Source organism: Pinus tabuliformis, chromosome 2_2 (assembly GCF_031772625.1).
Source record: "Pinus tabuliformis cultivar Carrire ecotype Pingquan chromosome 2_2, CPIR1, whole genome shotgun sequence".
In the NCBI taxonomy this organism is placed as follows: domain Eukaryota; kingdom Viridiplantae; phylum Streptophyta; class Pinopsida; order Pinales; family Pinaceae; genus Pinus; species Pinus tabuliformis.
Window position 1 is genome coordinate 710,769,903 of NC_142300.1, and position 23,272 is coordinate 710,793,174.

At 39.1% G+C, this 23,272-nt stretch overlaps 1 protein-coding gene across 1 annotated transcript in view; it reads left to right on the plus strand.

Annotated features, from left to right (window-relative positions):
* Positions 1–23,272, plus strand: part of LOC149194647 (ABC transporter C family member 10-like) — a 106,510-nt gene that overhangs the window by 61,106 nt on the left and 22,132 nt on the right. Inside the window, 3 exon segments of the mRNA XM_089407747.1 lie at positions 21,291–21,553; positions 21,781–21,813; positions 21,937–22,217. Coding sequence (XP_089263873.1) covers positions 21,291–21,553; positions 21,781–21,813; positions 21,937–22,217 — 577 coding nt within the window.

The window sequence follows — 23,272 nt, forward strand, 5'->3', positions numbered from 1 at the left end:
GAGTCGGTGGTGTTGAAAACCATGGCTGATAAATGCTGCGATGACCCGAGGGTGGTTATGTTCACTTTCGGTCATTCTTCTCTTTAATATGGCTGTTGAGAAGTAATGGCGCAACGCTGGTTCTTATCTTTCTCCTTCGGGAACACAAAAACAATTAAAGGATGAAAAGACACTTATGGCGGTGGCGTGACTAAGCCAGAACAAATAATGGTCGTTGGATCAAAATGGATGGACGGCTGTGATCATATGCAGGTGAAAGTGCGATCTACGATGGCTCAGGTCGCATCGCAACATCGCGGATGGTTTAACGCACATTGGAGAAAAAATCGCGATCTACGATCTGCGATGGATCGCGTCGCAAGATCGCAATTGGCCCAAATCAGAGTTGCAACTGGAGGTAGCGTGGGTAAGGATGCGATATGCGATAAGATCGCATCGCAGGTGGAAAATTGATGATGTTACCAATTTTTTTTTTTTTTTTTTTAAAACAGGTAGAAATGAAAATGAAAATTTCTTTTGACGCTTAATATTTGCTGATCACTTCTCTCACGTCGTGCTAGAGAGGTCTTGACGTGCTGTGACGTGTTCAATTTTGAATACTCATTGGGCATGTCTTTGATCGAAAGTTCCAATGGACAGTTGTGAGGTCAATTACTTCCACAATATTTTTGAAATTCGCAATCAAGATAAAGATCCGAGTCAAGAGATCTCTCCAAACTACCATTATCATTCACAGCGTCATCAGTTTCTTGTTATGGATGTCGCATAATCTTCATTGCTTTTGTCCAATAGAGTTGCAACTAGCAATGGGAAGTTATAATAGAACAATGGGCAATGGAATCAAAGTTGATTGATAAGCTGCACTGGTTTTGGGTAGCAGAGTTGTAGCATGCCAATGGCAGTTATGATGGAACGATAGACAATCTTATCAAGTTGATATTTAAATAGTGTGTAGCTCATTTCCGATTGAAATCCAATTGAGTTGGTAATGTTTACTTTTAAATAAAGAAATTAACACGATAATTCTAAATAAATAAATTAACACAATAATTTGAACTAAAATAGAAATAAATAAAACATTTAATAGTGTTACAAATTGATTGTCTAACTGCTTTTTTTTAATTGATTGTCTTACTACAAGTTTTGGCCTTATTTTTGGTGATGATCTCAATTTTTTATGACTTGTGAATTCTTGTTGTTTTTGTATTTCCAAGACAAATCATCACCCATGACATCTCATCCTGCGAGGCAGTAATTTTTTACTCCTTTGTTTTCGTTTATCCAGTTACCAGCCAGGAAGAGCCCTCCACAGCCCCTTCAAGATCTATGATAATTTCTTTCCTTTAAAAGAAATTTGGGACCCAGGCAGCTTAATCAGGTCCCATGACTAGGAGTGATTATTTCACCGAAAGCTTCAGGATAAGCATTGTTTTAAATTGGAATATTCGGATCTGCTGTGCAATTTTTCTTGTATAAAATGGTATCACTGCATTAAAGTGTTCAGTATAGAAGCTGGAGAGACCTGTTGTGGCTGACTTGAATACAGTGTGAAAGAGTATGGTTTCTAGTCTGATTCGGCTAAGTTCAATTCTTTTGGCTGATAAGAGTTTTTCCCAATGGGCTATTTGTCTTCAATAACCGATTAGGAAACTTGGGGAGCATACAGATTACTGCAGAATTAGGATGTTTATGAACTGAACAAATGAAAGAGCTTACCAATTCCTGCAGTGAGTGGTGTACTTATTTTACGAGCTCTTCCGAGAAGAATCTAATACGCTAAACCCATTAATAATATGTAAGAAGCCAGTGCAGACCTCCCAAGCAGCAACAGTGAGAACGTGACTGAGCCGGTTCTAAATTGAAATCCCTCATGTATGTGTACGAGGACCTGGTTTAGAAAACAAGGATGGCCATATTTACAGGTAAGTTCATTAATTTGATTATATTTTTCATTTAACAGCTATCTTTTTTTTTTTGTGCAAAAATCACAAGGATTTTATAATAAAATGTTACGATCACTCAACATGAGAGTCGTGGTGGTGTTTAATATCTTGGAGATCCCACTAAGCACGAGAATCAATTTACATGGAGTCTTTCCCTTTTTAAAATGTTGTAGTTCGTATGAATATTATGAGAAAAACCATGGGTTCTACTAACTTGGAGCCTAAAACCCAATGGTAACTTGTCAGAGTCAAGTTTAGAAAAACAACCCTAACAATCCACCTTAAACTTGACTCACAGAGATTAACGTGGCCCCAATCATTTATCAACGATCTCACCTGAGATCTCACATTCCACCCTCAAGCAAGGATACTAGTACACTTGTGAGTAAGTACCTATCTAATCCATCCATTCCACAACATGATGACTCCATGTGCCATGGCATGACATTTATACCTCATCAAAATATTAAGGCCTTACAACACTCTGTGCTCCTACGCAACATGTATGCTTGAACAACAAGTCTTACAACTGCTTGGGGAAATACACTTGCCTTCGACCAAAACCCTTAGGGTGTTCACACACCACTCATGTTATCACACCACTACGGTTCTCATCACATTGGTTCCTTCACTAAACTTCAATCTATTGACTCAATCTTTGTTTTCTCTTCCATACTACCACTTTTTTGCTACTCATGTTATCACACCACTGCGGTTCTCATCACATTGGTTCCTTCACTAAACTTCAATCTATTGACTCAATCTTTGTTTTCTCTTCCATACTACCACTTTTTTGCTACATCTCTAGCTTTGTTGGTCCATATCTTGACTTGGACTTTCTCGCTATAATATGAGTTGTTAGGATCACTAAACACTGAGAGCAGTGGTAGTCTGTAAAGATACCATAGCTAAGATCCCACTGGTCATGAGGATCAATTTACTTGGAGTCTTTCCACCTTTAAAAGACTAGATTTCATATGAATACCATGAACAAAACCAAGAGTTCTCACAAACCTCGAGCCTAAAAACCATTGGTAATTTGACACAGTCAAGTTTAACAGAACAACCCTAACAATCCCCCCCTTAAACTTGACTCGGGGAGATTAACTTGGTCCCAATCATTCATCAACCATCTCACCTAAGATCTCTCATTCCCCCCTCAAGCTAGGATACTAGTACACTTGCCACTTGGTACCTATTTAAGTGGTACATTCCACAACTTGATGACTCCATGTGCCATGGCACTACATTTATGCCTGGTCAAAATCTTAAGGCCTTTCAAATTACAAAAATCCATGCTCTTGCCCAACATGTATGCATGAACAACACGTCTTACAACTTCATGCGGAAATACACTTACCTTGGAACAAAACCCCTTAGGGTGTTCACACACCATTGGTGTTATCACACCACTGCGGTTCTCATCACACTTGCTCCTTCACTAACTTCAATCCATTGACTCAACCTTCATTTTCTCATCCACACTACCACCTTCTTGCTACATCTCTAGCTTTGTTTATCCATATCTGGACCTGGCCTTTCTTGCTACCAGTTGTTAGGAATCGGGATGACTAAATGCCAAGAACAGCAGTGGTGTCTAAAGACATCATTGCTGGGATCCCACTGGTCACGAGGACCAATTTACCCAGAGCCTTTCCATCTTGAAAAAGTTATATTTCATATAAATACCATGAGCAAAAACATGGTTTCTCACAAACTTGGAGCATGAAAGCTGCTAGTAACTTGACCAAGTCAAGCTTACTATAAACACACTAACCTAAAATGGCTGGCATGGCTCTCCTATTATAGCATATTTATAGTCTAATATCTATATGTTTCTAAGATTGTTTTGATAGTTGAAATATGTTTCTAAGATTGTTTTGATAGTTGAAATTTGTTAAGAAATTCTAATATTTGCTTATTAATTGCCATTCATTGAATTGATTTATCAAACCCAGAGCTCTGGAGCAATTTTTGTGGCCCCCCAAATTCGTCGCACCTTGCCCAAAACTGTGAAGAGAGCTGCGGTTTACCCCTATCTTTCTGCTCTGAATTACTACACACCTTCCTTTTTTCGTCATGCAGCGAACGTGCTCTGATCACAATAATATATTTTGTCTTCTTGCTGACATTCTGGTCCATTATTCTCATCAACGGGGCAAGGCGGAGAAGCTTACTGAGAAAAGTGAGACCTCAAAAGCCATTTCGCGAATGTGTTGCAGTGATAAATATTATATTGGGTGCGATTAATTTGGGACTGTAGGATTTGGTTTTTACAAGAGAAATTAGGCAATGGATCTCATTTAACTCCCTTGCATGAATGGCTTGTACTTTTAGTACAAGGATTAGCATGGTTTACTCTCGAATTGACAGTCACAAGAGGGTTAAAACGGTCCATGACGAGATTTGTGCGTGTTTGGTGGATCGTGTTATTTTTGCTTGGAACAGTGGACGGTGTTTGTTGGGTATTTTACATGGGAAAATACCAAAAACCAAACACACAGACACCACAGAGCCAATGTTCTGTTTTCTTCCAGGACCCTTGCACATGGAAGCTTTAAAAACAAATATGCTCATAACAGTCCATTACACAGCCATAAAAACATTCTCTATTGCTTTTAAAAAAAAAACTATTACAAACTTCATCCTCTGCGCAGAGAGGGATTCACTGGAGAAACTGTCTCCTTCATTTCTGGTCTTCCACTGCTGTGGGTGTTACAAAACAGCTTCAAGCTACCTCTTGCTTTTGCGATGAGCAAGCAATACAATACATCTTTGTTTTAAAATGATTTCCGCACTGCTGTGCGTTCATTACAATTCCATGAGCTCTCGCACTGCTGTGCGTTTAAAACAAAAAAAAATTTACATGCGCACCGAGCGCAGCCACCACACTCACACACTAAAACCTTTCTACATGCGCAGGCACAATACATCAAAACATTTCCATAAAAAAACGCGCAGGCACCACAACTCTAAAAACTACCACGCATTGACTTTTCACTACACTTATGCGTGAGGGCTCAACATAATGTTTTACATAAAACATACATACCAAAAATATTACGCCCCCTCACCGTGCGCAGGCACAATTACTCATAAAAATGCACCTTACAATGACCACCTGCGGGCTTACATAATATATATAAAACATATAAAAATATATAAAACTATACGCCCATACCCATATTAATGGGTCTTCACCAAAACTACGTATATATAAAAAATATATATGATAATGTGCCCATAACCATTTAAAACGGGCCTCCACCAAACAATACGAACAACATTAAAAACCATAAGTTCATCCATCCGGCGGTCAACACAAAAAGACTTCCACTCCACGCAAAATTAATTCGCTGCAGGCCCGTATGCAGCTTCAGAGATCGACGGCAGAGGACGCGCGAGGAGATCGGACGGCGGTGATTGATATCGGACCAGGTAAGATGCACCAACGATAACTCGCGATATTTGACGTTGGCTTATGTCATGCGGGTGACACGCGTCGCCTCCATAGTTTATCGGAGCCCAACAATACGGAAACCACCTTTATGCAAAAGCGGTGCGATATGCCTCAGTGGTTTTGTGGTTTTGATCTGGCGGTTTTGGGCGTAGCGTGCTGGCTGAGTCGGCTGCCCACGTCCGCCTGTAGTCAGCAGTTGGAATTAACATTCCAACACTCCCCTTTAATTTCAACTGCTGGGCATTCAGTTATACCCAAGCACTTCCTCACATGGAGGGATTCCCCAACACTGCTGTTACAAAGACATCTTCCTCACATAGAGGGATTCACCAACTGCTTCTGATGCAGTTCCATACACAACAAAATAGTCTTCCTCTTAATAGAGGGATTTACATGGGAAAATACCAAAAACCAAACACACAGACACCACAGAGCCAATGCTCTGTTTTCTTCCAGGACCCTTGCACAGGGAAGCTTTAAAAAAAAATATGCTCATAACAGTCCATTACACAGCCATAAAAACATTCTCTATTGCTTTAAAAAAAAAAACTATTACAAACTTCATCCTCTGCGCAGAGAGGGATTCACTGGAGAAACTGTCTCCTTCATTTCTGGTCTTCCACTGCTGTGGGTGTTACAAAACAGCTTCAAGCTACCTCTTTCTTTTGCGATGAGCAAGCAATACAATACATCTTTGTTTTAAAATGATTTCCGCACTGTTGTGCGTTCATTACAATTCCATGAGCTCTCGCACTGTTGTGCGTTTAAAACAAAAAAAATTTACATGCGCACCGAGCGCAGCCACCACACTCACACACTAAAACCTTTCTACATGCGCAGGCACAATACATCAAAACATTTCCATAAAAAAACGCGCAGGCACCACAACTCTAAAAACTACCACGCATTGACTTTTCACTACACTTATGCGTGAGGGCTCAACATAATGTTTTACATAAAACATACATACCAAAAATATTACGCCCCCTCACCGTGCGCAGGCACAATTACTCATAAAAATGCACCTTACAATGACCACCTGCGGGCTTACATAATATATATAAAACATATAAAATACATAAAACTATACGCCCATACCCATATTAATGGGTCTTCACCAAAACTACGTATATATAAAAAAATATATATGATAATGTGCCCATAACCATTTAAAACGGGCCTCCACCAAACAATACGAACAACATTAAAAACCATAAGTTCATCCATCCGGCGGTCAACACAAAAAGACTTCCACTCCACGAAAAATTAATTCGTTGCAGGCCCGTATGCAGCTTCAAAGATCGACGGCAGAGGACGCGCGAGGAGATCGGACGGCGGTGATTGATATCGGACCAGGTAAGATGCACCAACGATAACTCGCGATATTTGACGTTGGCTTATGTCATGCGGGTGACACGCGTCGCCTCCATAGTTTATCGGAGCCCAACAATACGGAAACCACCTTTATGCAAAAGCGGTGCGATATGCCTCAGCGGGTTTGTGGTTTTGATCTGGCGGTTTTGGGCGCAGCGTGCTGGCTGAGTCGGCTGCCCACGTCCGCCTGTAGTCAGCATTTGGAATTAACATTCCAACAGTGTTTCAGCTGGGCTGAATTTCATCAATAATAGAGAACTTTCTTATGGGACCATTCTCTCCCTTCTTTCGTGGCCAACATGTTGTTTGATGTTCATTGGTGTTGTGAAAGAGGATTTGAAGTATTCAGAGGGTGGTATTCTGTCAGAAATTTTTCTAAGTAGGATTTACCAAAATTATGGGCCTCTCTATTCCAGCCAAAGGTTTTCTGAGGAAAATCAGATGCTGTTGAAGTGAAATTCCAATGTGACTCCTTTTGCCAAGGCTGGATTCTTCAGCAGGATGACATTTTGGTGATTGAATTCTCTTTTGTCCCCAGGAATAAAGAGGCCTCTAGAATAAGATGATTTGCCTTGTGTGTATGGAGGTGATCAAGCACAGAATAGTTATACAATATTTATAGAAGAACTGGCAAGGCAAAAACAAAAAAACCCATCTGCCACTCCAACCGTTATACAATATTGGATTCGACCGGTTGACTTGTTGACTTCTTGATGGAATAGGGGCAATTAATTATGTCTCAATGTTCTTGTCAGATTTACCCCCACGAGCCTGAATCTTGTTGCCCATCTTGGAGAAGATTATATTCAGACACACATTAGGCATCTTTTAACTATATCTTACGCATTAAATGTTTCTTGATTGTAGGCACTAGTTGGTCCCATTTACTTCAAGGCAGAGCACATGAGCAGGAAATTCAATGGATATGTACATGGTAGCTAGCTTTCAGGTAAATTTTAATTTTTATTTCAGTGCTTATAACATAAATCTTGAGTGGATATGTTTCAGTGGGTCTAAAGGTTAAGAGCATGTATTTCTTCTTAAAAGGTTACAGATTCAAAATCAGAGGGTGTAGAGTATGTATGTACCCTGAGTAGACTAGCAGTCAAATAGCTGCTGGGAGATGGGTTCCTTATCCCACAAACAAAAAAGCTCATACACCAATTTAATGTCTACCTTGGCTATAGCTTATATTATTATTATTAAATTTTTATAATAATGAAATATAATTATTTGGAGTTTCATTAACCAGCATTGATACAGTAAATGTGGTGATGAAGAGGAATAAATGACGTGAGCAAACGTGTTGATGTTCATCCCACCTTAGACATGCATTTCAAAATCGACATCGACACGGTTAAAACTTGACAAAGTAATTTGGAACGTGGTCATGTATTGTGGCGGTTAAAACTAAAATTGTTATTTTCATGCGAATTTCAGGACGACAGTATGCAGCACAAATGCAGGGGATATAAGTTATTCGTTTGAAGTTAAAACAAAAATTATAATGCTCATAAAATAAATTTATGAGCTCCCCACACCGTTTACTCACTCTGGCCGGCAGCAATGACATTTGGTGACATCAGGCCGTGAAATTCCTCCGTGACAGAAGAGTGATGTTTTATTATTATTATCATTGATGAATCGAGCTTATCCGGATTGCAGAATTTCCGGGAAGCTGCAATATGGATGCGTATTAATTATCAATTAGGCCATTGCCTCGACTCAGAGTTGAATTTGAAAACATATTCGTTAGTGAAATGTGGTGGTTTTCACATCTTACCGCTTTATTTTTACAATTTCAAAAAAACTTCAACAATTTTGTAAAATTTCAAACTCCATCAAATTCCATCCTCTACGAATCAATCTACAATCTACCGCCTTGATGTGATGTTCATGAAATTTATGTGCAGCCGCGCACGGCCCACTGATATATTTTATTGGTTGACCACGCAAACTGATATATTTTATTGGTTGACCACGGAAATAAGTTAAAAATTACGGATTCATGGAGATGACGAGTCTGAAGGTCCTGTGGCTTTCAGCTACAGGAATAATACATAGGAATAATAAATCTCCCGTAATTTTCAGAAATGTACGGCGGACGAGTAGCCCAGGGAAGAAAAATTAAAATTGCTTTTGACGCGTAATTTTTGCTGAGCACTTCTCTGACGTGCTAGAAGGGTCTTGACTGAACACTCATTGGGCATGTCTTTGATCGAAAGCTTTTGGGTTTTTAAATTTGCGGCATGTCCCTTGCGAAGGCAGCGATGGGAAATATAACAGGTCGGGTCCATGTACGCAAGAAATGAATTGGAATGTCTATGTTCTCAGTCAAGATGCTGAACCTATTTTGGTAGTAGGTTTTTGGAATATCATGAATCCTGGATTGGTTAATTAATTCAACAATATTTTTTAAATCTGCAATCAAGATAAAGATCCGAATCAAGAAATGTTTCCAAACTACTATTATCATTCACAGCTTCATCAACTTCTTGTTAGGGATCTCACATAATCTTCACAGCTTCATCAACTTCTTGTTAGGGATCTCGAATAATCTTCATTGCTTTTGTGCAATAGAGTTGCAACTAGCAATTGGAAGTTATGATAGAACAATGGACAATGGAATCAAAGTTGATTGACAATCTGCACTGGTTTTGGGCAGCAGAGTTGCAGCATGCCAATGGCAGTTACGATGGAACGATAGACAATCTTATCAAGTTGATAATAAAATGGTGTGTAGCTCATTTCGGATTGAAATCCAACTGAGTTGGTAATGTTTACTTTTAAATAAAGAATTAACACAATAATTTGAATTAAAATAGAAATAAATAAAACATTTAACAGTGCTTTAAATTGATTGTCTAACTATTACAAGTTTTGGCTTTTTTTTTTTAATTGATTGTCTAACTATTACAAGTTTTGGCCTTTTTTTTAATTGATTGTCTAACTATCACAAGTTTTGGCTGTTTTTTTGGTGAGGATCTCAATTTTTGTCTGACTTGTGAATTCTTGTTGTTTTTGTATTTCCAAGACAAATCATCACCCATGACATCTCATGGCAGTAATTTTTTACTCTGTTTTCGTTTATCCAATCACCTGCCAGGAAGAGCCCTCCACGTTCCCTTCAATATCTATTATAATTTATTTCCTTTAAAAGAAAATAGGAGTGATTATTTCAACGAAAGCTTCCGGGTCAGCACTGTTTTAAATGGGAATATTCGGATCTGCTGTGGCAGGCTTCATAACATTGCATTGGATCAGTGCATTTTTTCCTGTATAAAATAGTATCACTGCATTAAAGTGATCAGTATAGAGGCTGTAAAGACCTGTTGTGGCTGACTTGAATACTGTGTGAAAGAGTATGGTTTCTAGTCTGATTCGGCTAAGTTCAATTCTTTTGGCTGATAAGAGTTTTTCCCAGTGGGCTAATTGTCTTCAATAACCGATTAGGAAACTCTGGGAGCATACAGAATACTGCAGAAGTAGGATGTTCATGAACTGAACAAATGAAAGAGCTTACCAATTCCTGCAGTGACTGGTGTACTTATTTTACAAGCTCTTCCGAGGAGAATATGATACGCTAAACCCATTAATGTTGAAATATTAATTTCCCCTGCTGCGTACTGTTTCCAGAAAACCAGTACGCTTCCCAGCACAAATTAAAACAGCAGACACCTGGACAGCAGTTTTGCCAAAGCAACTCTCCTTGGAGCAGATAAAGCCATGCGATATGGATGGGCAGCTGTCCGATTGAATGTACAGGGCCTGCAGCAATGAATTTGACGTGAAGTTGAATCTTCATTGACAGCCAGATTTAACAGTCATGCAATAAATGAAGTTTAATGTGATTGGTAAACGTTGGTAAAAATAGTAAATACCAGGTTTTATTGCGGACATGGGGAATGTACCGCAACATCCAAAACTCTCAGGAATTAGATTTATTTGTCTGCTGCTCCATACCTTGTCTTAATTTCCAGTCTTCTCATAATAATTTTAAGTAGTTTTTTTTTTTGGTGTGCTGTTTTAATGTAATGAGCAGCAGCATAGAAGGAGAGCAGCAGGAGTGTTAATCTCTCAGCAATACAGCGCAGCAGCGCTCAAATGTAATTTCTGTGTTTTTTGAAAGAATGTGCAGCAGCACGAGCTCAAATGAATGAAGCCCTCTTGCACAGCAGTGCAGGGACTGAAAAGTAAGAGAGAGGCGCAGCAGCGTAAGGTTAGAAGAAGTTGTTTTATGCACAACAGTGCAGTGATAAACAGAGTTACTGAGACAGAGCGCTGAGACAACAGTAGAGAGCAAAGGGGAGCACGCAACAGCGTGAAGTTTTGTAGGGCAATACGCTGCAGCACGTATGTGCAAGAGGAAGATGTAATGAACAACAGATCTTTGTGTTCGCTGTGTTTTGGAGCAGCAATGCATTTTACATCAGCGTGTTACAGCAGCGTTTTGAGCTGAAACAAAGTGTTACAGCAACATGTTTTGTAAATGCACAGGAGTGCAGACACAGCAGTGAAAAACAGCCTGTTGATTTTTCAGAGGAGACAGAGTATTTTGGTTTTCTGTAATGTACAGCAGTGCAGACATAGTAATGTATTTTCTGTTTACAGCATGAAGTTTTTTTATGTTTTTGAACTGTCTTTAAAGTAGCCTTGTAGAAATCCCTCTATGTGAGGAAGGCGAATTTGTATCAGTTGGTTTACTGTTTATGAATACAAGTTAATTTTTCCTGTTGCTGTTACACCGTAACTCAAAAATACTTGACGTCAAAAATTTACGTTGCTGCAACACCACGAACAGCGTCGTTGCAACACCAGTTACAACAACTAAAAAAACTGTGTTGCTGAAACACCGTTTCCAGCAAGTGATTTTCTGGGTTTTCTGTGTTAAAACATAGTATAAAAACAGAGCATTTTTTTTGTCTATTATGGAATTTTCATAAATTCCCAACATGGTATCAGAGCTAGTCCAGGCTCTTTGAAGTGTCAAAGAAGCTGAAGGAAGGGTTTATTGCGGTAGCAGCTTCACCAGCAGAGTGAAGACTCAGCCAAGAAAGGATCCAGGTATTTCTCAGATTAATTTTCTGTGTTGTTGTTGAAGAAACAGTCAGTGATTTTAAAAACACAGTCAGGGATTTTAAAAATAGTTAAGAATGGAAAAATCAAAGAAGAAAGTGTCCAAATCCCCTAAGGTTGTGTCTCCCTCCTCTATTAAAATAGAAGACAATCTACTTGAAAACATTCTATTTGAGGCTTCAAAGTTTGATGGAAATTTTGATATGTGGGAAATAAAAATGAGGGCTGTCTTACAGTGTCAAGGGAGTGAAATCTGGGAATCAGTGATGGATGATAGCAAGAAGGATAAAGAATCCAAGGAGCATAATGCAAAGGCAGCAAAGACTATCTTGGATGGACTGCCTGATTCTGTAAAGAAGAATCTAGGAAAATATTCATCAGCAAAGGATATTTGGGACAGACTGCATGACCTTCATGCAAAGGGAGCACTGACCATGACCATCAGTGAAGAAGAAAATTATGAACCCATCATAGAAGCTGAATGTGAGAAGGTTGACCTCATTAAACTTCAAGTAAAAGAAAGGGATGAAGAGCTTGCCAAGCTTAAGAAGGAACTTGATGAAAGCAAGAGGAAACATCATGAAGAAGTCATATCCATGACAAATCAGCTGAATGAAGCAAAGAAGCAGGGAGATGTCTTGACAAGTCAACTTGAACAAAGGCACATAAGAGTGAACAAGCTTGTAGAAGAGATTGGACAGTACAAGGCAGAGGTTTCCTCCCTTAAGTCTGAACTACAAGAAGCCAGGAAGCAGGCAGAAGGAGCTGAAAAGAAAATGGAGAGCAGTCAAGCAGAAATCTCCAAAATGAAGTCTGATATTATCTCCCTTAAAATAGTAGCAGCTGAAGCTACTCGTAGCAAGGAAGAAATTGAGGGACAGCTAGCAAAGAAAAATAATGAATGTGAAAAGTTAGAAGAAGAGATTGTCCTCCTCAGGAAGAAGGTTGAAGGGATGAACAAGATCATGAAGAGCTCTCAAGCCTTGGATGATATGCTCAGCTATCACAGATCTCCATATGATAAATCAGGACTTGGGTATGTAGGTGAACCCTCAAACAAGTATGAGGATGCCTTAAGCAAAGGAGATGTGAAGAAGCCAGAAAGAGATGGTGATGCTCCTAGTTCCAGCAAAGGCAAGGAGAAAAATGAAGGCTGCAATAGAAGAAATCCTGCTCCAAGCATAAAACCAGCTCCAAGAAGAAATGTAGCTGATGTCAAAGAGGCAAAAGGCAATGGTTATCATCAAAGGATCTCAAGGCAGCAAGGCTTCAGAAGTACATCAAGGAAACCTCCATCTCCCAGGTACCAAAGTTCATTTTTTGGTTATTGTTATGCTTGTTCAAACTTTGGTCATATGGCAAAAGACTGTAGAGCATTTCATGGAGATAGATGTTGTGGTCCCCGACAATCTCCAAGAAATAATTTCACAAGAAGAAATCATGAATTCTTATTCATGAATAAAGTTGAATGCTTCAAGTGTCATAACATTGGGCATATGGCACGTGATTGTAACTTAACATGGGCTCCTATGCAAGCTAGACCCATGCAAAAGAAGAAAGTTACACAAGTATGGAGAAGGAAGGAAATACAGTCAGAAAGTCTCTTGAGCTCTCCAGCCGATCTAAGTTTCTTTTGAGAAGATTCTGCTGAAAGAAGATAAAGCATACACTAAAGGGGAGCTTGTAATTTTTTGTTGTTGAACTGTCTTAACAGTCACTCTTTGATGAAGACCTTTTCATAAGGGAAAGATATGAAGTTAAATCTGCCATAGAAGCAGAGAAGAAAAGTATGCAAAGCAAGAAGACCCTCACAGCAGTGGGAAGACAGAACATAAAACAACAGTTTGGAAATTTTTGTTATGGAGCACATGCATTGAAATGCATAGCAATGGAAGGTAGTTTCCTTCTATGTAATGTGAGAGAACATACTCACAGCAGAGTGAGTACAATACACAGCAGTAAAAAAAATGTAATGTTTTTCTTCATATGCAATGCAGCATGCAAAGAAATGCATAAAGAAAAACAGGCACAACAGATTTTTAATGCACATGGGTGAATGATAATGTGTGGCAGCAGAGAAATGAAAGGAACTGCACAGCAGTGCATTGTGTAAAAAAAATGAATGAAGACTAAGATTGTGTGAAGCAAGGGTGTAAAAAGAAAAGGCAGCAGCCCGTGTTAATTTTTTTTGTTGTGTGGAGAATGCAGTGCAAAACAGCGTGAGGATGATTTCTCTCTATGTGCAAGTAATGGAGAGTAAAGAGTTAGTGTATGGGCACACAGCAGTATGATGAAACAAAAGGCAGCCACAGTGCAAATTGCAGAGGCAACGCAACAGCAAATAAAAACCCAGGGATGACAGAGTCTATGGTTATGGGTATGGATAGCAGTGCATAAGAAAAGGCAACAACGTGATGGCAAGAAGGAGAAGCATAGTAGTGCGAAGAAAATGAAACCAGAACTAAGAGAGAATGAAGAAATGTGTTTTTACACAACAATGCAAATAAGAAAATGCAGCGGCATGGAATTTTTGTTGAAGAAATGAAAGGTAATGGACAGCAGCAGATGTAAAAGAAATTTTTTCTTTACAGCAGTAAATGTAAGCATAGTGAATGTGTTGTTCATTGAATTGAAATGCAACATATGCAACAACAGTGAATGTAAGAAATGTTTACACACAGCAGTGTAAATTTGTAAGGTGGGACAGAGTAATTGTTCCAGAAAAGACAGAGTATTCTGTCTTTGAAGAATGCACGTCAATGCAGAGTTTGCAAAGAAATGTAAGTGAAGTGCAACAACACAACAGCAAGTGTAGACACAACAGTGTGGGGTAGATGCAACAAAGAAGATGGCACAACAGTGCAGCAGAGAATATGCAGCAGCATAAAAGAACAATGTAATGAGTATGCACAACAGTGCAATGAATGTTTTGTTTTGAAACTGCATCTAAAAGCAGTGTTTGGCAGTAATCCCTCCGTGAGAGGAAGTGAAGTTCTTAGTAAATCCCTTTGTTAAAGAGGAAGATGCCTTTTAGCATACACATGGTAAATCCCTCTATCAAGAGGATGATGCTTTTCAGCATAGTCACCTTTGAATCCCTCTGTCAAGAGGAAGGTGCTCTTCAGCACATTGTTATGGTGAATCCCTCTGTCATGAGGAAGGTGCTCTTAAGCACAGTCTCAGGTAAATCCCTCTATTAAGAGGAAGACAATTTTAATTGGTTTTGGAACTGCATCAGAAGCAGTTGGTGAATTCCTCTATGTGAGGAAGTGTTTGGGTACGACAGAATGCCCAGCAGTTGAAATTAAAGGGGAGTGTTGAAATATTAATTTCCCCTGCTGCGTACTGTTTCCAGAAAACCAGTACGCTTCCCAGCACAAATTAAAACAGCAGACACCTGGACAGCAGTTTTGCCAAAGCAATTTTCCCTGGAGCAGATAGAGCCGTGCGATATGGATGGGCAGCTGTCCGATTGAATGTACAGGGCCTGCAGCAATGAATTTGACGTGAAGTTGAATCTTCATTGACAGCCAGATTTAACAGTCATGCAATAACTGAAGTTTAATGTGATTGGTAAACGTTGGTAAAAATAGTAAATACCAGGTTTTATTGCGGACATGGGGAATGTACCGCAACATCCAAAAATCTCAGGAATTAGATTTATTTGTCTGCTGCTCCATACCTTGTCTTAATTTCCAGTCTTCTCATAATAATTTTAAGTAGTTTTTTTTTTTGGTGTGCTGTTTTAATGTAATGAGCAGCAGCATAGAAGGAGAGCAGCAGGAGTGTTAATCTCTCAGCAATACAGCGCAGCAGCGCTCAAATGTAATTTCTGTGTTTTTTGAAAGAATGTGCAGCAGCACGAGCTCAAATGAATGAAGCCCTCTTGCACAACAGTGCAGGGACTGAAAAGTAAGAGAGAGGCGCAGCAGCGTAAGGTTAGAAGAAGTTGTTTTATGCACAGCAGTGCAGTGATAAACAGAGTTACTGAGACAGAGCGCTGAGACAGCAGTAGAGAGCAAAGGGGAGCACGCAACAGCGTGAAGTTTTGTAGGGCAATACGCTGCAGCACGTATGTGCAAGAGGAAGATGTAATGAACAACAGATCTTTGTGTTCGCTGTGTTTTGGAGCAGCAATGCATTTTACAGCAGCGTGTTACAGCAGCGTTCTGAGCTGAAACAGAGTGTTACAGCAACATGTTTTGTAAATGCACAGGAGTGCAGTCACAGCAATGCAGAGTGCAGACACAGCAGTGAAAAACAGCCTGTTGATTTTTCAGAGGAGACAGAGTATTTTGGTTTTCTGTAATGTACAGCAGTGCAGACACAGTAATGTATTTTCTGTTTACAGCATGAAGTTTTTTTATGTTTTTGAACTGTCTTTAAAGTAGCCTTGTAGAAATCCCTCTATGTGAGGAAGGCGAATTTGTATCAGTTGGTTTACTGTTTATGAATACAAGTTAATTTTTCCTGTTGCTGTTACACCGTAACTCAAAAATACTTGACGTCAAAAATTTACGTTGCTGCAACACCACGAACAGCGTTGCTGCAACACCAGTTACAGCAACTGAAAAAAATTGTGTTGCTGAAACACCGTTTCCAGCAAGTGATTTTCTGGGTTTTCTGTGTTAAAACAGAGTATAAAAACAGAGCATTTTTTTTTGTCTATTATGGAATTTTCATAAATTCCCAACAATTAATAATACGTAAGCAACCAGTGCAGACCTCCTAAGCAGCCACAGTGAGAACGTGGGTGAGCCGGTTCTAAATCAAAATCCATCAAGTATATGTACTAGGACCTGGTTTAGAAAACAAGGATGGCGATATTTACAGGTAAGTTCATTAATTTGATTATATTTTTCATTTAACAACTATCTTTGTTTGTTTTTTATTATGTAAAAATCACAAGGATTTCACAATAAAATGTTAGGATCACTAAAAGAGTAATGGTGGTGTTCAAAAACATCATTGCTGGGATCCCACTCGAGTATCAATTTATCTGGAGCATGAAAACGGCCAATAACTTAACGAACTCAAGTTTACCAAAACACCTTAACCTAAAATGTCTAGCATGGCTGCATATTTATAATCTGATATCTATATGTTTCTAAGATTGTTTTGATAGTTGAAATTTGTTAAGAACTTCTAATATTTACTTATTGATTTCCATTCATTGAATTGATTTATCAAACCCAGAGCTCTGGAGCAATTTTTGTGGCCCCCCATATTCATCGTCCCCTGCTCAAAACTGTGAAGAGAGCTGCGGTTTACCCTTATCTTTCAGCTCTGAATTACTACACAGCTTCCTTTTTTCCTCGTGCAGCGAACATGCTCTGACCACAATCACATATTTAGTCTTCTTGCTGACATTCTGGTCCATTATTCTCATCAACTGGGCAAGGCGGAGAAGCATACTGAGCAAAGTGAAACCTCAAAAGCCATTTCGCCAATGTGTTGCAGTGATAAATATTATATTGTGTGCGATTAATTTGGGACTGGGGATTGTTGAAATATAATTTCAATTGCCGTGCAGGGAGAGCAACGGCAGCGCAGTTTTTGAAAACCGCTAGTACATTCCCGGCACCGCCTTTGCTGATCTGTGGTATTTCGTGGGGAGGCTTCCATCACACCGACCAGCCGACGCGTGTCCACAGTACGGTTTTTTTTTTATACCACATGGTGAATCGGTAACTGCCTGGCCTAATCTAGGAGAGACCCAGGATCAAACCTCACTGCTGCCACTATAACACCAAGAGCATAACCAATCACCTGCAAATCAGTTATGCTAAGTTCCTATGATTTTAGCAAGAGCAGATCTAGGAGAGACCCAGGATCAAACCTCACTGCTGCCACTATAACACCAAGAGCATAACCAATCACCTGCAAATCAGTTATGCTAAGTTCCTATGATTTTAGCAAGAGCAGACTCAACGGGAAAGGGGAATCCGCTCCTCTAGCTGCCACCACAGCAGGCTAATGTACTCAATGAGATTTGAACTTCGGTCCACCCGGGCTTCGCCCATGTGACTTACCGTCAAACCACACATCACTGTACAAAAGGTAGTGGGCTTGGCCCGGTTCGGTTACTACTCGCCCGGTACGGTTTTAAAACCACCAATCCTCGGCCGGTAAAGTTCGTGCGATTGGGGGCTCCGGGGAATTGCAGTCAACCGTCCGATCAGATCAACGGTCATGGCAGCAGGCTACATGGTTCTTGGTTATCAGGCTGACCTCCGTGCGATTGACGTGAAGTTTTTTGTTGACTGCCAGTTTTTTGTCAGCAAAGAAATAAATGAAAGTTAATGTGAATGGTATTCGATTGGTAAAATTTTTAATTTTATTGTTTTTTATCATGTACGAGAAGTATGGCATAGTAAAGGCATGTAAGTTTTTAATTTTATTGTTTTTTTATCATGTACGAGAAGTATGGCATAGGAAAGGCATGTAAGTTTTTTTTATTGTTGCATATGTAATGTAATATGTTTTTTTGATACGCGTATTGTAATGTAAGAAAAAAAAGGGGCACAGCAGTGCGAAACAAGAACAGAGCAGAGGGCGAATGTAGTTTTGTTAAAAAAAGGAAATGCAATGTAAACGCAGCAGCTTGAGGGAAACATATGCAGTAGTGCATATGTATTTTTGTTGATTGAAATGTAAGGTTAAGAATGGATATGTAAGAGTTTTTTTTATCGCAGTAACTAAAAGAAATTTTTACACAGCAGTGTAAAATTGTTCAGGGACAGAATTTTTTTGTGTGTAATCAAAGTGTTTTTGTGTAAATCTCTCTGTGAGAGTTTGTAACAGGCAGTCTTTTATTAATGAATACAAGTTTATTTTTGGTGTGTGAAACTCTGTTCTTCATCTCCAGCAAACAAAGTTGTGATCTTGTGGCAAAAACAGAGCATTTTCTCTGTTCAGTGATTTTGTTTTGGAATTTACCAGAAAATTCCCAACAAGGATTTGGTTTTTACCAGAAAAATTAGGCAATGGATCTCATTTAACTCCCTTGCACGAATGGCTTGTACTTCTAGTACGAGGATTAGCATGGTTTACTCTCGGGTTAACAGTCACAAGAGGGTTAAAACGGTCCATGATGAGATTTGTGCGTGTTTGGTGTATCGTGTCATTTTTGCTTGGAACAGTGGACGCTGTTTCAGCTGGGCTGAATTTCATCAATGATAGAGAACGTTCCTATGGGACCATTCTCTCCCTTCTCTCGTGGCCAGCATGTTGTTTGATGCTCATTATTGCTGTGAAAGAGGATTTGAAGTATTCAGAGGGTGGTATTCTGTCAGAAATTTTTCTAAGTAGGATTTACCGAAATTAAGGGCCTCTTGATTCCAGCCAAAGGTTTTCTGAGGAAAATCAGATTCTGTTGAAGTTAAATTCCAATATGACTCCTTTTGCCAACGCTGGATTCTTCTGTAGGATGACATTTTGGTGGTTGAATTCTCTTTTGTCCAAAGGAATAAAGAGGCCTTTAGAAGAAGATGATTTGCCTTGTGTGTGTGGAGATGATCAAGCAAAGAATAGTTATACAATATTTACAGAAGAACTGGTTAGGCAAAAACGGAAAAACCCATGTGCCAGTCAAACAGTTTTCTGGGCTCTGGTTAGTTGTCACCGGAAAAACTTGGCAAGGACTGGGTTCTATGCTATTCTCAATATAGTTACTCTGTCTTCTGGACCACTTCTTCTAAACGCCTTTATTGGATTTTCAGAAGGTAGACAATCATTCAAATACGAAGGTTTTGTTTTGGTAGGAACACTCTTTATTGCAAAGGCAATAGAGTCCATATCTCAAAGGAAATGGTATTTTGGTACTAAACGGATTGGTCTGCAAATGCGCTCTTCAATTATTGCAGCAATCTATCAAAAACAACTAAAGTTGTCCAATGAAGTTAAACAGGTGCATTCAACAGGAGAAATCAAGAATTATATGGCAGTAGATGCTTACCGTATTGGGGAATTTCCCTTCTCGTTTCATCTGACTTGGACTACAATACTCCAGCTCATATTTGGTTTAAGCATCATTGTCCATGCAATTGGATGGGCAACACTTTCAGCCTTGGCAGTTATCATCATTACCATGCTTTGTAACTCTCCATTGGCGAAGTTACAACAGAAGTTTCAAACCGAACTCATGTTAGCCCAGGATCAGCGGTCAAGGGCTACCACAGAAGCTCTGGTGTGTATGAAAGTACTGAAATTGCATGCATGGGAGGAAGCTTTCAAAGAAAATATTGAGAAGCTGCGCAAGGTAGAGTTCAAATCTCTCTCCGCGGTTCAGTTTCGAAGAACCTACAATGCATTCTTGTCTTGGTCAACTCCTGTTTTGGTTTCAACTGCAACTTTTGTAACCTGTTATTTTCTTAATATTCCTCTTACTCCAAGCAACGTTTTCACATTCATAGCCACCTTGAGCCTCGTTCAAGAACCAATTAGACTAATTCCTAATACAATTGCTATTTTAATTCAAGCAAAGGTATCATTAAGTCGTATCATCAACCTTCTCGAGGCTACAGAATTACAGGATCGGGTGGTTGAGAGGGTATTTCATCAGAACTCCGACAACTCTCTTGGTATCAATTTTGCAACATTCAGTTGGGATTCCAGTTCATCAATACCCACATTGAGAAACATAAATATGGAGGTCAAACATGGCCAAAAATTGGCAATTTGTGGAGAAGTTGGATCCGGAAAATCAACTCTTTTAGCTGCAATGCTTGGAGAAGTACCGAAGCTGAGGGGCAGAGTGAGTACGGATTTTTTTTATTTTTATTTTTATTTTTTTTCATCAATAAAAGGAGAGTACATTCTCTATAGGTTTCCATACATTATCTCTTAGATTCCCGGTCAGTGACGGTTTCTATTTTCCCATATTTCTTATAAAAAATTTGTGTCTAATTTCGCTGCCAATGCCTCTGTTTGCATATATTCCCTATCTTATCTATACGACTGTAACTATTTTCTACTTATCCACAAAATAGAAAGCAGTTCCCTCTTCAGTTCTTTATCAATAATTTCACCATATTCCCTATCTTATCTATACGACTGTAACTATTTTCTACTTATCCACAAAATAGAAAGCAGTGCCCTCTTCAGTTCTTGTTTATCAATAATTTCACCAGGAACAACCTTTTATCTGGAATGAATTTCCTAATTAGTATTAATATACCCAGTATTCATAAGTTTGTCTTGTACATATTCCACGAAATGATACTTACCTGATTTTGAATCGATTCCCCTCTTTGACAGTACATCAGCGACCTGGTTCTGTTCTCTGATTAAGTATGGATTATTTACCTCCTTAACCTGACATTATCAACCATTTATATTAGTGGATTCTTTTTTCTCATTATACTCAACCCTGCCTCTGCAGTTGCAAGTCTCTGGCACCCTCGCATATGTTTCTCAGGCTGCATGGATTCAAACAGGAACGGTACGAGACAACATATTATTTGGACATCCCATGGAGGACAAATATTAGGAGGTTATCCTCAAGTCTTCGCTGGATAAAGATATCGAGAATCTTCCCTTTGGTGATCTGACCGAAATAGGAGAAAGAGGTGCCAATCTCAGTGGTGGCCAGAAACAGCGGATACAGCTTGCCCGTGCTTTATATCAAGATTCTGATATTTATCTTTTGGATGATCCTTTCAGTGCCGTTGATGCTCATACTGCTACCAACTTGTTTAAAGTTAATAATTTTTAGTTAGTTTTTAGATAAATCATTAAATATGGTTGATGTGATTTATTTTGAAAGCTAATTACAAAAATAAATATGAATCACAAAAGTGTAATATCAAATACATTTGAAATTATTATATAACTAATAATAACTTTGTATATTGCACCTTTCTATAACCATCATTTTAGTTTTCTTAGCTTCCTAATATCCTATTGATCACAAATTTTGATGTGTAGGAATATATAATGGGAGCAATGTCAAAAAAGACAGTAAATATTTTCTGATGGATGTCACATTAAAATATTTTCTACAACATTAACATATTTTTTAATGCTAATAGTTTTGGCCTTCTTTTGTTAGAATTTCTACACTGAATTTTTTCTTTTTTGCAGCTGATGTTGGACGGTGAGATTCATCAAGCTGTTGGAATATTAATTCCAACTGCAGGCAGCGTGGACGCGGACGTGGACAGCAACTCAGCCAGCACGCAGCAACGAAACCGCTCAGCAAAACCACCTGACATTTCAGACCGCCCATCTTGCAATTGTGGTTTCCGTACGCTCTCCTCTGATGCAATCAATTTTGGATGCGTGGTCCTCTGTACGTTCACAAAACCTGCCATATCGGAGCCTAACGTTCAGCAGCAAAAGGCCTCCCGAAATCTCCGTCCACCGTCCGATTGTCTTCATCGTTCTCCGTCGTCCATCAATCAAAGTTGCATACGAACCTGCATTAAATACATTGTGTGGAGTAAATCGAACGTTTGAGTTTGACTGCCGGTTCTGTCTGCAAAGGGAATTAAATGGAATTTAAACCTGGTTCGTAAATGGTTGGTAGAACATTAAATTTTAATTACACCGGAGGTATGGGCATATGCACGTTATGTGTTATATTTTTTTTTGTATGGCATACATATTAAAAAATGGTTAACGTTTTGTGGAGTTGACCATTGTGAAATGTGAGCTCGCGGCAGCGAAAGAAAACAGGGGGAGCGCATATGTTTTAAGAAATGGTTTTTATGAGTCGACCAGTGTGTGAGGCATGTAATGTATCGCACAGCAGTGCGTAGAGTGAAGCAAGGAGTGTTTTGCACAGCAGTGCAATGTGTTAATGCAAACAGAACGAAGATTGAAATGGAAATGTAAGTTTTTGGATGTTGTCCAAACGAAGCAGCAGCGAAAAACAAGTGTGTGCACAGCAGTGCAAGAGAGCGAAGGCGTTAATGAAATAGAAGGAAGACCAACGTGTGAAGCAGGGAGATATTGCACAGCAGTGCATAAAGAAAAACAGGGGCAGCGTATATTTTTAATGCACATGGGATGAATGAGAACGTGTGCGGCAGCAAAAGAACGGGAGGAGATGCACAACAGTGCATAGAATATATGTGTTGATTTATGTACTGAAAAAATTGGTGAAACGCAGCAGCGTAGATAAAATCCAAGCTTTTTGGTATTGTATTTGAAGCAAAGTATATAACGCACAACAGTGCGAGAAGAGAGGAACAGGGGAGCAAGAAAATGAAACCAGAGCTAAGTGAGAATGAAGATATGTGTTTTTCCACAGCAGTCAAAAGGTGAATGAAGCAAGGTTTTTACACAGCAGTGAAAAGGTGAATGAAGTAAGTAAATATTTTTTATTACAGCATATGTGTAAAATTTTTATTTACACAGTAGTCAAAAGGTGAATGAAGCAAGGTTTTTACACAGCAGTGAAAAGGTGAATGAAGTA